This window comes from Clupea harengus, chromosome 10 (genome assembly GCF_900700415.2).
Source record: "Clupea harengus chromosome 10, Ch_v2.0.2, whole genome shotgun sequence".
Lineage (NCBI taxonomy): Eukaryota > Metazoa > Chordata > Actinopteri > Clupeiformes > Clupeidae > Clupea > Clupea harengus.
In genome coordinates this window covers 26437081-26452877 of record NC_045161.1, presented here as the reverse complement: position 1 = coordinate 26452877, position 15797 = coordinate 26437081, and the positions used below count along the sequence as shown (strand labels likewise).

At 44.6% G+C, this 15797-nt stretch overlaps 1 protein-coding gene across 6 annotated transcripts in view; it reads right to left on the bottom strand.

Moving 5' to 3' along the window:
• The window catches only part of LOC105895221 (LIM domain containing preferred translocation partner in lipoma), a 174011-nt gene that overhangs the window by 89545 nt on the left and 68669 nt on the right, over positions 1 to 15797 (bottom strand). For all 6 annotated transcript variants that reach the window (XM_031574613.2, XM_031574610.2, XM_031574612.2 and 3 more), the window contains one exon: positions 4670 to 4776. In XM_031574613.2, the coding sequence (XP_031430473.1) occupies positions 4670 to 4776 (107 nt within the window). The remainder of the gene's footprint in view (positions 1 to 4669; positions 4777 to 15797) is intronic.

Sequence of the window (15797 nt, the reverse complement as noted above, 5' to 3'; positions counted from 1 at the left end):
CATACACATACACAGATAGACAGACACACTCACACACACACACACAAACAAACACATACACTGAGTGCCTGACATACACAACTTTCAGTTATCTGCTGAAAGTTAGCCACTAAAACCTTGTATACAGTTCAGGAGGAAGTTCAGAACAAAAATGCAAAAGAGAAATAAAAAAAAAAAAACACACACACAAAAAAGGAACACACTATTCTCAGCGCTTCCTGCAGAAACTTTCTTTTTCACAAACCTCACCCCCACCCCCTTACCCACCAAAAAAGAGAGTGAGAGAGAGAGAGAGAGAGAGAGAGAGAGAGAGAGAGAGAGATGAAGATAAGCAACATGAAATAAAAGACAGTGAGAGAGAGAGAGATAGATGAAGATAAGCAACATGAAATAATTAGATGTACAGTAGGAAGCTCTGCGCTCTTCTCCCCAAAGTTCCAGGGAATTTCTCTCCGCGGTGATAAAGTGTATTTTTAGGATGCCAAACGCTCCTGCCTCTGCTGCTGCTGCTGCTGCTGCGGGAGCTGCAGGAGCTGTGAGTTAGACATCCTGGGATAGCCTGTAGGCCCTTCCCGCACACGCCGGATCAGTGACTGCCTCTCATTCTAATGTTATGTGTTTGGATTACCTGTCACAAGCCATTACCGCCAGAGCCTGCCTCAGTCTGAAGCCACGCTGCTACTACTGCTGCTACCGCTGCTGCTACCGCTGCTGCTGCTGCTTTAAGTATCTCAGGCAATCAGGAGTGTGCAGTTAGGGGCAATCAGGAGTATGCAGTTAGGGGGCATGCAGCTTAACACTAATGGTAAGTCTCAAACTAACTAAAGCAAACAGGAGCCAAGCTGCCTTAAGAGCCATAACAAAAGCACACGTGCACAAATATAGCCCATCTCATTCAGCAGCTGTCTTTTCATTCCCTCCTCTACTCTTCTCTTTTTTTTTCTTTTTCTTCTTCGCTCAGTGAAGCTTTAACAGGCGAGAAGAATAGAAAGAATGTAAAAATGAAATATTCAGGAACTCCATGCAACATGCGTTCCCTCTTTGCAATTTAAAGGCACTTTTCCCACAGTGAGAAGAGCAGGCACAGACAGAATTGACACAAATGTTGTTTCCGTGTCTCGGTAATTCCAGTGCGCACTGATTCATTTGTGATGATAATGCAAACATTGGTAAACCATACAAGGGGAGGGAGGGAGGCAGCGATCTCTGACATGACGTTCCTATGGTTACCAAAACAGGTCATGAATTACTGTTCGAACACAAACAGGTCAATAAATAACTCCTTTGGTACTGTGAGCAATTAAATGGCAGGGCAGCATGAATGCTGTGTGGAACATGTATTAGCAGCGTGTGAGCAGGCCTTTAAGATAACGCTGGGTCTCAACCTTCCCTGCGTAAGACATAATTAAGATGTTGGAGGTTTTGAAAGGAATTAGTTCTATTCCCGGGGTGATTTAAAAGAGAGATGGTGAGGGTGAGAGAGAGAGAGAGAGACGGGAAGATGGAGAGAGAGAGACGGAGAAGAAAGAAAGAAAGAAAGAAAGAAAGCGGAAAAAGAGAAGTCAGTTCAACAGCAGGGTTATAAAAGGAGAGGAACTGCAAACTAATGAAGCACTTCCATTTCTTATGTAAGTCCCCGATTCAAACGCTGTCCGCGAAGCTACGCCTGCAGAGAGAGGAGACTCGTGTCGATGCCGAGTTTGTTTTAATCTCCCCCACAGGGGGAAAGAAGGGGAGCGAGGCAGGAGGGAGAAGGGCGAAGAAGCAGAAGCTGCCGGGCAGCAGATTATGCCGCTACATCGGCGTCTTGATATTTGCATGCGTCGCTACAAGTTGCTGCCGTCTTTTCAATTACAGGAAACAGAGGAATTTAGGTTAGGTATCATTTGATTATTCATGTCGGCCCGCTTGTGCACCCTGCCCTCTTCCTCTTGTTAGTTCTGCATAAGCGCAGAAATTATTTAACATCCTCCCCTTTTTTTCATTCATGAAACATGTAGAGAATCAGAGTAAGTGAGGGGAGACGGAACACTGCTGGGCGGGAAGAAATACAAATAAATAAATAAACACTAAATGGAAAATAAGGGGATCTATGTCAACATATCTAATGTAATATCTATCGTATGGTGGTCAGGGAGTTTATGGGGGGGGGGGAGGAAGAGGAGAGAATGGAGAGTTCACTGCGGGATCCATCCCATCGGCTGGAGGGCCTGTTTGAAAAGGCTGTGTGGATTCTGCTGAATGTGAATTATAACGTGACCGGCCCTGACACTCCCCCCTGCTCATATTTCTCCAGCGTCTATGAAAACGCAAATCCGTAGCCTATAGGATATATACAGTGCAACAGAGGAACTCAGTTTAATTTTAATCAAGCAGGAGAGCCAGCCGTGGCTTTAGGTTGAGTCCTTGCAGCTAGAGCAACAAACGCACTGATCCCCCGGGTATGGCTTCCTCCCCGGCCACCTATACGTCCGTGGGAAAGGGAACCCACTCCAAATGAGTACATGCTTCTGGTCACATACAGGGCCATACATTTGGCTATAAATGCGTCTGCGTTGGGATCACACTGGTAGCCGAGCACTGCTAATAAACTAACAAACAGCTTAAAAAAATAAACATATCGTTGATCACCAAACTAATGTCACATACATAACCATATGTCTTTGCAATACCTGGAGTGTGTTATTCAATTCAGTTCAATTCAATTGTATGTATATAGCGCCAAAACAATACAATTGTCTCAAGGCGCTTTACCGGGCCTAATGACCATAACAGCAACAAAGGAGTGATATTAACTAACAAGCGGCTAATAAACACTATTGCTGATGACCCAACAACTAAAGCCCCCCTTGTCCACCCGCACTCCTATCTCCCTGTGCTGTCTTGGTGTCAGAGTCCAGAGCAGTAACCTGAGCTGAGCATAATTCGTCACACAAATAACGTGAGCGAACCTTGACTGGAGCTGGAGCTGGAGCTGAGAGCTGTTACCTAACACGCCGATTACAACCAAATCAGCCGCTAAGCCTCCCAACGATGTCCAGGCCGACTCCCGGCCCTGATCGTATATCACACCTCATGCTTTTTCATGCATGTTGTTTGTGTCAGCGCAACAAAAGCAAAACATGAGGTTAATATCCTTCAAAGTATTTGTGTGTGTGTGTGTGTGTGTGTGTGTGTGTGTGTGTGTGTGTGTGTGTGTGTGTGTGTGTGTGTTGTAATAAAGCTGAATATGTGAAATGAGTTGAAATAGTCAGAAATGAAATCCATTATTTGAAAGCTTAATAAATGAGGGTCTGTGAAAGCTTGTTTTTTCCTGATGAAATGGAAGGGTGAGTGCAGCAGTGTTAGGGAATGCCAGAGGGGGATGCCAGAGGACATGGCAGAGGCGTGCCAATAGGGGGCAGTCTTCCCTGTGGTCACACCACTGCACTACCAAGGCCAAATTTGGCCACAGAGAACACACGAGCCACACACAGTTCACAGCTTGGAGGAGACCCAGGTCAGAGTTCCCACCCATTTTCATTGACAACATTTCAAAAACTTTTCCATGACTTTTCAAGGAGCTTTAATGGAATTTCCTTGACCTTTCACAACCTACAAGTACCACGTAGTGCGAATGTTACCTCACAGGTTGAGCCTAATTATTGAATTATGACTATTTAATCCTTATTATTTTCATTCCTTTTTCAAATTCACACAGTGAAACATTATCGATGGAAGAGTAAATTAACATCATCAATTTCACTAAACCTACTTTCAACAAAATCAAATTCCAGAGCTCCACGAGCTCCTGCACCTGAAATATTTAGCAGCCAAATCGAATGGTTAAGAACCACAATTTAGATCTCTGAGAAGTAAAGAGTAACACTGGTGATGAGGCAATATTACCAAAAAATTATATCATAATATAGCAAAGTATTTTTGTGGCAACAATCTCAATGAGATATTCTTTGTTGTTACAAATGTTCTGCAACATATAGTATATTTGCAAAATACGTTTTGCATTGTCATGTCAGTGAAGCACAAAAATAGAACGTTTTCTTTCAAATGTTCAATCCTTCAACCTAAAAACACTACTCAAAGTGAAAAAATGTCATAACATTAACAACACAGAAAGGTAAACAATAAGGTCCTATTTCCTTGGCAGATTTAAAAAAAACTAAAAAACTGGCTAGTGGCCACTACAAAACAAATGAACTCGACTGTCTGGCTACTGCTATTTTTTTTATTTAATATTTTCCGGGTTCATGTAGTTACCACTGCAGTGATAATGCTAGCTGAAAACAAATGCCAATCAATACAAATCAATCTATATCAATATCAACCTAGAAATGTGATCTCCTGGGGTGCAGTCGCCATTGGCAACTGACAGGGAAAGAATGGTCGCAAATACAAATTAAAAGAATGGCATTAGCATCCATTTTAGATGCCATCTAGAGTCCTGGATTTTATGACTTCCAAAACTCTCCATGAATTTACTGAATTTCATGACTTTTCAAGGCCTGACTTTTTGAGGATTTCCCATGACCAAGGGACTCCTGCCAGGTGGGAGCAAACTTCTGGGGATAGACTGCTTCCTCTGAATTGGGTGGCGTTTGCGGGTGGTGGCGGGATGAGTGGGGGGGGGGGGGGGGGGGGGGGGGGGGGGGGGTGTCGACGTGGGTCTCACCTGAAATCCCAGCAGGGAGTCGTCCATGAGGGGTGGGGGAGGGAAGGAGGAGGGTGATGGGAATCCGCTGGCATCAGCCACAGGTGGAGGTGGAGGGGGGTAATCACCTGAAAAAAGACAAAGCACGAGAGGGATTAGCATACACACACACACCAACGCTGTCGTGTGTGTGTGTGTGTGTGTGTGTGTGTGTGTGTGTGTGTGTGTTTGTGTGTGTGTGTGTGTGTGTGTGTGCGTGTGAGGATCAAGAGCGTCTACTAAACCGGCAAATGGAGAGGATACCTGATTCCCAGCCGTACAGCAGATGGGGGTTTGGATTGAGTTGAATTAAAAAGCGTAAATGCAGAACATGTAAAACTCTCCAGAAGGCAAATCCACCCATACACGGCATTACAACTCCAAAAGGAGAAAAAAAAGAATCGGTTGCATTTTCATGATTAATCATTTTCTCGTATTGGTAGAGATGGTTGAGCCATAAAAACAGATTGAACATCAAACACAATATGCTTACAAGTGTACACATTTGTTTCTGTGTTCTAACTCTCTCTGTGTGTGTGTGTGTGTGTGTGTGTGTGTGTGTGTGTGTGTGTGTGTGTGTTTGTGTGTGTGTGCTCATGTGTATATGTGTGTGTGTCTCTCTCTCTCTCTCTCTCTCTCTCTCTCTCTCTCTCTCTGTGTGTGTGTGTTTTAACATGCAGCACAGTGTGGGCGGAGAGGGTTGGACTTGTATCCAGTAAAGCATATTGTCCCCAGCAGATTACCAAACATAATTGAAACAATTTGCTTAACTATGAGCTCCTAAGCTGTGGTAAGCAGGTGTTTCTACAGATTGGAAATGTAAGTTGTGCGTTAGAGGCGGGTAAGACGGGTGTTTGTCCAGCCAAGAGTGCGGCGACCAGCCAAGTTTACATTTCTAAAGTCCACGCTAATGTGAGGATTGGGTCTGACTGCATGTTTCGCAGAGAATGAGGAGCGCTGCTCGCCAAATTAGATTCCGATTTGGCTCTGCTCCGTGGCCGCCTTTGGATTGAATCATTTGACCATGTACTTCTAAGTACCACACCAGACATGAGCTTTGCAAATTAAAGGCTTTTTTTTTAAACAAGACGTAACGGGAATTTGTTGCCATGTTAATACTTAGATGAAGGCTGCTCAAAAATTCCATTTACCACCCCCCACCCCCCAAGCAAGACACCCCCCCACCCCCCCCTTTTTGGCTCGTAAGCGTCGTTATGGGGTGGGGTGAGAGGAGGGAGAAAGAGAGAGGAGGCTTTTATCTGTTTTCATTAGAATCTAATTGATGTCATCAATGCAGCTTTATCTAAGTCTGCTGACCAAATTAATTAAGGATGGGTTTTTTTTCTGAGGGGAACGGGGTGAGGCTGTGACTGGAGCTCTGGCTGCGGTGAGGGGAACGGGGTGAGACTGTGACTGGAGCTCTGGCTGCGGTGAGGGGAACGGGGTGAGACTGTGACTGGAGCTCTGGCTGCGGTGAGGGGAACGGGGTGAGACTGTGACTGGAGCTCTGGCTGCGGCACGGGCTGGATTGGGAATGCAAGCAGGGGCCCTTGCACTTTTCTCCCTCTGTGATCACGGTGCACGGAGGACGAGGACTCTCCCCTGCAGGATCCTGAGGGCACCATGTGAATGGTTTATGTAATAACCCTGTAACCTTGGCTCAAACTCAGGCCTGGCCTCTAAAGCACTCTGCCAACAAGAAAGATTAAAAAAAAAAAATCTTCACCCATCTGTCAAGACTTACTTTCTTTTCTTTGTCCCTGCTTCCTTCTCTCCCTCCTCCTCTATCTCTCTCCTTCCTGTCTTTCCCTCCTTTCCTCTGTCTCTTTTCTCTCTTTCTCTCTCTCTCCCTCCTCCCTCACACACACCATGCCCTCTTCTTAAACCCCCCCCCAATAATACAAGTCAGTTGTAAGTTGTGGCTTGACACAAAATTAATACATTAAGTTCCATGTACGTCTCTCTCGAACATCAAAGTTGTTTGGGATTTCTTATTTCAGGAAACACGAAAGTGGTAAATGTTTCAGCGAGGTCATGGTTTATTAAAGACGACGACTTATGTGGAGCAGAGAATGGCTGTGGCACGGGCACACAGCGGTATGGGGGAGGGCGGGGGGTGAGGTGAGGGGGCGTCACTGGGCTCTGCTTCCCTCTGCTTCCATCTACATCTATCTACCTCCACGGTACAGTGTGAACCATAGACGCAGACGACACATTGGACCGATTGGACAGATTGGAGGACGCATTGGACCGATTGGAGGACGCATTGGACAGATTGGAGGACGCATTGGACCGATTGGAGGACGCATTGGACAGATTGGACAGATTGGAGGACGCATTGGACCGATTGGAGGACGCATTGGACCGATTGGAGGACGCATTGGACAGATTGGAGGACGCATTGGACCGATTGGAGGACGCATTGGACAGATTGGAGGACGCATTGGACAGATTGGAGGACGCATTGGACAGATTGGAGGACGCATTGGACCGATTGGAGGACACATTAGACCGATTGGAGGACGCATTGGACAGATTGGACAGATTGGACGCATTGGACAGATTGGAGGACGCATTGGACAGATTGGAGGACGCATTGGACAGGTTGGAGGACGCATTGGACCGATTGGAGGACGCATTGGACCGATTGGAGGACGCATTGGACAGATTGGAGGACGCATTGGACAGGGCGTCTAGTACTGGAGTTCCATGCTCCCAGAGTCACAATGGTAGAGCGCTAAATGTCACTTGCCACTGATGCTGGCACAACTCAGACTTAGTATAGGAGCGTGACCAAGGCCAAGCACCAAGGCACAGCGGGCACAGGGGGCACAGAGCATGAGTGCTTCTTGTGCTGGAGAGGCAGCTCAACTGATATAAAACAAATCACTCGAAAACACATTTCCACCATAATGTACAGAAACACAAGATGCTGGGTCTGATACACTAGGAGGACACAGACTGATAAAACATTCATACTAAACAACATGCATACTAAACAGCATTCATACTAAACAGCATTCATACTAAACAACATGCATACTAAACAGCATTCATACTAAACAGCATTCATACTTAACAGCATTCATACTAAACAACATTCATACTAAACAGCATTCATACTAAACAACATGCATACTAAACAGCATTTATACTAAACAGCATTCATACTTAACAGCATTCATACTAAACAACATTCATACTAAACAGCATTCATACTAAACAACATGCATACTAAACAGCATTTATACTAAACAGCATTCATACTAAACAGCATTCATACTAAACAGCATTCATACTAAACAACATGCATACTAAACAACATGCATACTAAACAGCATTCATACTTAACAGCATTCATACTAAACTAGAAAAGCTTGGGGCAAAGACACCAAAGGTGCCAAAGTTAAAATGCAAAAGTCTCAAATATGCTACGGTCATACAATGTTCAAATAAATCCAATATGTTACAGCTGTCTAATATGTTGCCAATATGTTATGGCTTAGCAGACGACGTCTTCTGTGTCTCAACATGAAACGAAAGCACGGCAGTGAATGAGACGGCATTCTCTTGTCGATTTCTACCGTGGGGACTAGCCACACGCTGATACAACTGTGTCTGTGTGAGAGAGGCCTGGACCAGTGACCGGCGAGCCTCTTTTTCATCAACTGTAGACGCAGGACATAAAACAGCACAACTGTAATACTGTCCTGTCCTGTGCATCACTTCTTGGATGATGATTGACCTAAGAAGCCATGTGAATGTTAAAAAGCTGCATCAGTCATAACAACTTCCACAACAGATGACCTCTTTTTCCTACATAATCCATAGCTGTCAAACTGTGTTTGAAACTTTCTGGATGAAATCCCATCTGAAGACAACAAGGAGTGAAGGCAGGCTGCACACACACCAACACACAACACACTCACACACCCACCACAGACACTTTCTCTCACATCCATAAGTATGCCTCATACACAAGCACGCACTGTGAGACACACAGACATAGCAAGCAAAATGACCTCAACGCCATCCGTGTGAGTGTGTGTGTGTGTGTGTGTTCATGTAAATAAAAAAACACCTAGGTCTGTTGACCTGCTTCTCCTCAATTACTGTCAGCATGCATGACCCGCCTGGAATGCTCCTTCAACAGGGGAATGGAGGGACCTATGCAGAAATGACCTAAGACGGTGCGTGCGTGTGTGCGTGTGTGTGTGTGTGTGTGTGTGTGTGTGTGTGTGTGTGTGTGAGAGAGAGAGTGTCAGAGAGAGACGAGGACTGATAGATGGGGGTAACCGGTTGATATACGGTGACAGGCCTCCAGGTTCAAAACTTTCCATGAGCGCCTGCTTCTGATCCCTATGGCTCTCAGCAGTAGCTCACGCCAGGCAGGCAGGCACACACACAGGCACACACACACACACACACACACACACACACACACACACACACACACACACACACACACACAAACACACACACACACCTCACCTACTACTGCTCTCGAGCAAAGCAGTTCGCTGAGTTCAAAGCACTTACGGTCTGAGCACACATGGAAGTATGAAATTATGGTCAAAGTCTCCATCATCATTTAAGGCAAATTTCCCAAACTTACCTTTGCATTGGAACACTTAGTCTAGTTTGAGTAGGTGAAGCATTATACTATACCCTTTTTAGTTGATTCTGCTTGTCTAAACCTGTGCAAGGAAATGTTAGTGAAAAATTCTAAAGTCTAAAAAAAAACCTAAACATCCTAAAGAAATTATGTTGTTTTTCATGTGACTCCCTCATCACATGTTGACACAGCAAGTAATGTGTTAGAAGTTTGTCTGTTATTTTCTACCTTTTGAGGTTGAATTAGCAACAAGGAAGTGTATTCATTTATTACTAATTATACAACTCTCTGGCTTTTTTTCGGTCAGTGTTGAACTGAACTAGACTTCCACACAGCAATAGCACTACAGATAAACCTATATTGATCTTGACTCTTCAGCGTGTCCTTCGAGGACATTCAAGTAGATTGAATATTAACACCAAGCTCTCACTGTCTCTACCTCAGGAGACAGAAGACTATGTCTCTTATCCCACACCACCTCTATATTTACAGCTGCTAGCAAACGAACCCAGAGGGATCAAACTGTTTCTTTCAAATCTTTCATTTTTTTTTTATATTTGAAATTGTTTTTATATTGACTTTTAAACTATTAAATTAAATAAATTCACTCACATTTCTCCTTTTTAATCAGATTTTCAGAATCAGAGAGTAGCCAGAATCCTAAAGAAGCCGTGTACTGACAGATAAAGTATGCTACATCGTTTAATACTAATTTTAAACACTTTAATATATCTTCACACTCAATTACATTTACTGCTTTGGTTAAGCACTGCAACTTTCAGAACTGCACACGCGTGCGTTCAGTCTTTCATAAACAACATCCAAACACAGAACGCCAGCGATCAACTAAAAACGTAAAGACCAGCATGAGAAACGGTGACTACATATTGTACATTTGCCTCTCTGCCTCAAGCAGCCATTTACTGGCCACTAAATCACCTCATGCGGAGCGGAACAGCGTGCCCTCGGCATGTTCGGACCTGACTGCGTCACTGCCCAGCGTTACATCCGGTGAAGTGGGCAGTGCACTCCAGCTGCTGGCGTTCGCGTCTCGTCGAGTGGCACGTCACCGGGCGCAGAGCTAGGACACAGCGCAGGGCGTCGGAGGTGGTCCCTGTGCTATGAATGAAGACGGCTCCATTTGTGTCGACATCGAGACAGGAGCCCTGAGTGCGTACTAATGAAAGAAGCAGCGGGAACACCTACTTAATACGACAACGTCCCCCCCGACTTTATTGAGCAATTACACTCAAGTGGTGGCTTTGTGAAGGCTGAATTCTAATCAGTAATTAAAGTTATTTGAGAGGCCAGGAGAGGTATAATTGGTAATCAGAAACAAGAGTGTTGTTAAGGGTGTGATGAAAGGGAGGGAGCAGGATCCAGCCGAGTGTGTTGGAGAAGATTAAGCGTGTTTGCCTAGCCATAGGAACTCTTTGTATACTTTCTTTTTTTAGTTTCGAGCGTAACCAGTTGAGCACACAATTGGAGAGCATGGCCTACTATGAAAGCAATCAATGTAATTAAGCAGATGTTAGTCACAAGGCTGAGACTGAAACTGAGGTAAAGCTTGAAACGGCACTGTCATTTCATGACATAAGTTTAGCAAGAGTGAAGCTTAATACTCTGTTTTTAGCTCTGAAATATAAATCACCCAACGCAACCCCACAAACCCACTACACTAAAAGTACAGCAAGCACATGTCAGACATACAACACCACATGACGGCCATCGATGTTCTTAAAGGTCAGCTGCTACGTACTTCGAGCTGAAAATCTGCGTTCAAAACTAACATAACCTTCCCTCGCCTGCTCTTAAGTTATAAAGCATTTCACTGCAAGGTCACGGCCCTTCCCCCGCACTGGTCTACCTACACACACGGCACAAGATTGGGGTCTGTGTGAGCTAAGAGCCCTATTTTTACCCTTTCTGCCAAAGTGACTAAAAGTGACAATGACAGTTGAGGGAGGAAAGCGTCTCGCTGGCGTGTCTGAGCCACATGTCGTTTGAGTGTTACTATAGATGAGTGACTTTAATGGAGCTTTTTTAAACGTCCTCGACATGATTTACGGCCGTGAACTCGAGCTGAGTCTTGTGTTACCAGCATTTACACAAACTGCAGTAAACAAAAGCTAAGTGCGGGGTCCATGTGTCAGTAAAAAGGGCCTGTACTAGGCTTGTGACCGAGACATTGGGTGATGCTGATGTCCCATTCGAAACGTCCTGAAAACTGAAAACGGCTGAAAGGAGACATGACAGCAGTAAACAAATCCACTCTTGTATTTAATCCATAGATTACATGACTGTAAAATAAAATTCTCTTTTTGGCCTTTTTTTTCCCTCTCCTCTTTCTCCCCTGACTGAAAACCGGCTTTGTGGAGAGTAAGAGGATGTTTAACGGAAATTGAATAAAAAAATTGCATTCGGTGGCAGAAACCTATAATCCCTTGCAGACAAAGAGGGGATAAAGTGTTATAATGACCACTGTGCCGTTTCCTATGTGTTACCTCAGAGGAGGATCCTCCAAATGCGCTGTGGCACTGCGCCTCTAAACACATTGTTTCATCCATAATTACAGAGGAGCATTATTTCACCTCTTCTGCTGCTTTAGTGGCGCGGCGGCTGAGACCTGCTCTTAATTAGCTGTGATATACGGCCGGCTGATTTACGCCTGCTTTTGGCTGAGATACGCGAGCCAGTGGATTTGAGGTCTTTGGAGACGCGCTTTTTTGGAAGTGCACAGGAGCCGACCAAATTGGCTTCCATAGATTTTTTTTTATTTATTTTTTTTTTATTACGTGGGATTCCACAGTGACGGGAAAGAGAGAGGGAGTTGGAAGATTTACGGGGCACAAAAGCGGGATTAAACCATTGTGTCGAAGCAGAATGAAACAAATGCTGAGACAAGGTGACGGCTCGGGCTCCGGCTCTGTCTCTGGCGCGGGTTTGGGCATCCGTCCCCGGCAGTCAAGTGGAGCCTGCACATCCGCTGCCAGAGAGCAGCCGAGTCAAGTTCAGTTTCCTGATAATGTGCTTAAGGTCTCGAAAATGAGAGCTGGCAGGGGGGCGATGAGGGGGGCGATGAGGAGGGCAGTCAGCGTAGGGGGTGGCGGATGGGTGGGGGGGACTCTGAAAACAGTGCCAGCGGGGAGATGAGAACCTTTCAGAGATACTCGGTTTCATCACTTAATTTAGCAGAGAAACTTTTAGGGTTTAGTTACTTTGGCCCTGTTGTTCTATTCGCACAATATGTAGAGGAAGCTACTCTGAGCCACTGTACCTAAGGCAGGCATATTCTGAGCTCCAAAGAGCCTGAAAATGAAAAAGAAACGTAGGTCGACAGAATAACTGCGTGGAAACACACAGAAACACACCACGCGCGTTAGACACAGAGGTGAGACCAGAGGGGTCGTGTGTGTGTGTGTGTGAGTGTGTGTGGAGGGATGGCTGATCTAGTGTCAGTAAGTGCAGTCCCAGTGAAACCTGTCGTTGTCTGCACAGGCCTTGCTCAACAGAGAGCAGTGCTGCCCCAGAGTCGCACGCGCTCTGAAAATAACTGCGAGGAATGCAGCCCCCCGAGTGCGAGAGAGGGGCCCCTCTACTGCCGCTGCCGCTCCAGCCCCAGGAATGCTGGTTAATTTAAAGCAGACAGGTCACTGAGCAGGTGAGGTGTGGGGGGGGCTCCGGTTCATCTGAGGACAACACACCACCAACCAGGGGAGGGGGCAGGAACCGGCAACGATGTTGGGCAACTTTCCTTTTTTTTTCTCTTATTTCAGTTGATATGGCTTTGACAAAGCTAAAGTGATTTATGTGTTTGTAACCGCAACATACAATTCAAGTTCAGACAAAATAGAGGAAGTAAAAGAAAAGAAAAACTCTACACTTCTTATTGCTGACAAATACATAACAAAAGTAATGGAGAATATTATGTTCACCATCCCCCAAGGCCACGTGAACATGACTCTCCGGAGGGAAGCAAGAGCACAGGAGCTATGCCGGCCTCAAACCAAACATGCTAGGCTCTCTCTCTCTCTCTCTCTCTCCCTCTCTCTCCCTCTCTCTCCCTCTCTCTCCCTCTCTCTATCTCTCTATCTCTCACAGTAGAGACACCTGCGCACATGGCAGGAACACATGCTACGCTCCGCGGATGGTCTGTGGTGCGCTGGGTACAGGGGGTGGGGGGTGGGGGGGGGGTTGTTAGCATGTCGGTTAGGGAGGTGAACCTCGTGTGAGGAGTGCGTGGTAGAGGTTCGAAAGTTGTGAGTTTCCCGTATATTCTCCAGATGAAACTCGCATGACAAGGCTGACATAACAACCGGTAGTCAGTTAACTGTTGGCCAGCCAAGCGAAGACAGGGGAACAGGAGGGGGAAAAAATAAATAAATAAATAAAGTAAAGGGCTTCTGAGCTGAGAGTTAAGTGCTGATTATCGACCATCTCAAACAGATAATCCGCTTGAGCACAGCTGCAACAGAGGCACAATTGGTTGGTTTTGGGGGGAAGATTTGGACAACTCCTAAATGTGACTCTTGTCAGCTGTCTTCACTAAGCTTATCCCACCATATGACAACAATAAAAGACGATTATCATTGGCTAGACAGCACAGATAACAATGTAAATACTTCCAAAAATATTCGAAACCTAATTTCGCATGCCGAAACATGGTATGGATAATCGTAACATACGTTTGGGTGGCGCAAAGGCGTTTATAAAATGTCTGATTAGGAGTACTCAGAGGACATGTCAGAAACTTAGAAATGATTTATTGACGATAATCTCTGCTTACAACACAATGTCATTCCATCTTAGCTTCGGTGACTGGCATATGGCTGACCCTGTTCAGAAGATTTTGAATGTATGACACACATCCTTAAGACATGACAGCGAGCTGCTTGACGGCATTCAAGCTGCCCATCAACTAAACCAACTTTAAACATTGCGTACTCTTCACCAAGTGCATAATGAATGGAGGGGGATGCAAACGGCACAAATTACATTCGGAATGAGATTCCATGTGCATTGTTAACCACCTACTTACATGGGTAAGCGAAAATTGGGAATCAAACTATGTTTTTAAGGGCTTACAGATTCTTAAAAGAAATTAAATCTGAGACACAAAAGCACAGATTACTTGTTGGAAATTAAAAAGGAAAGAAATTGGCAACATGCAGCAGTGTATACGGCTTTCAATCCAACAGAAATCATTCTGTTTGAAGGAATTTCAAGATTATGGTTTTTTTTTTTCTCCCTGGACTTACATATGTGACCTTTCTATGAAGCAATCTTAATGGCTGAAATTATTTTTGTGCAACTGTGCATTCGGCCTATTTTAAAGTATCACTAAATATGTAGAGCTAAACCTTATGGTAACCCAGTATGGTAAGTTGTTCATTTTGACAAGCTCATTTTCAGTTTATTATCAGGAGACAGCAACCACTTTAGGTAAAGTTTCTACACTTCAGTGCTCATAAAATGCACCTTATGATTTAGCTCTCTCTTACTTTAATAATACCCAATTGCCAGGATCTTGAGATTATTTTCACATCAGTCTTTCCACTAGAGCCTCACAACTATGCAGTCCGACCCCTTCCAGTCGTCCATATTTTCATTCTGTAGGAAAACACTAAGCGATGGTCGTACAGTTTGAAGAATGTGCGGGCTACTTCCTCCAGCTTCTGCTCCAAGACTAAAAAAAAACGTATAACCAATGCCCATATTTTTTCAGAATAGTTTCTTCTAACCCTTCATATTGTGGATGGAAAAACACATTCCTAAAAAATTGATTCAGTGATATATTCTGATATTGACGGTAGCACTCAGCTATTCACACAAACAGGCTATTTTTCTCCCGAATCAAAAGTTCAAAAATCAAAATGTTATCAGATCAGAACAAAATTTTAATTGATGTTTTGCAGATGTGGAATATTTTCATGTTTTAAGAGTATTTTTTTTGCGAGCCATTACAATTTCAGTATGATTTCTTTGCTGTTCTGTTGCGCTAGCAATTTGTAAAATAAGCACACATGAAAAATGACAGCTTTTGCTTTCACAGAAAAGACCATGACAGCAGCTAACGTCCATTACTGCCCGGCGACGAGTGAATAACATTCTGGACATTTAAAGGATCGATTCCCCTGGGTGCTATAAGAAAAAGATCCTAGGATCTTTCATGCCTCTTCCCTTATGAGGATAACAACCTTTGCCCTCTTGGCCCTCGACATGCTTGTTAGATATCCGTGTCCGTCAAGGGTGGCCTTGTGACCGCGTGTTTAAAGGCTTCCTGAAAGGGCAGGATGATGTAAACAGTCTATCAGCAACACTGGACATGCGGAGGCAGCTGTGGGTGGTGATGCTGCACCACCTTTTGAGGTCAAAGCATGTTTGCTCATATTTTGGCCAGAAGTGGGAAACGATGAATCAACAAATAGAATTGATTTTGAGTATCATGTACTCATGACCTTTTGAAGTAAGAGCATGTTTGGTTGTATTTTGGTC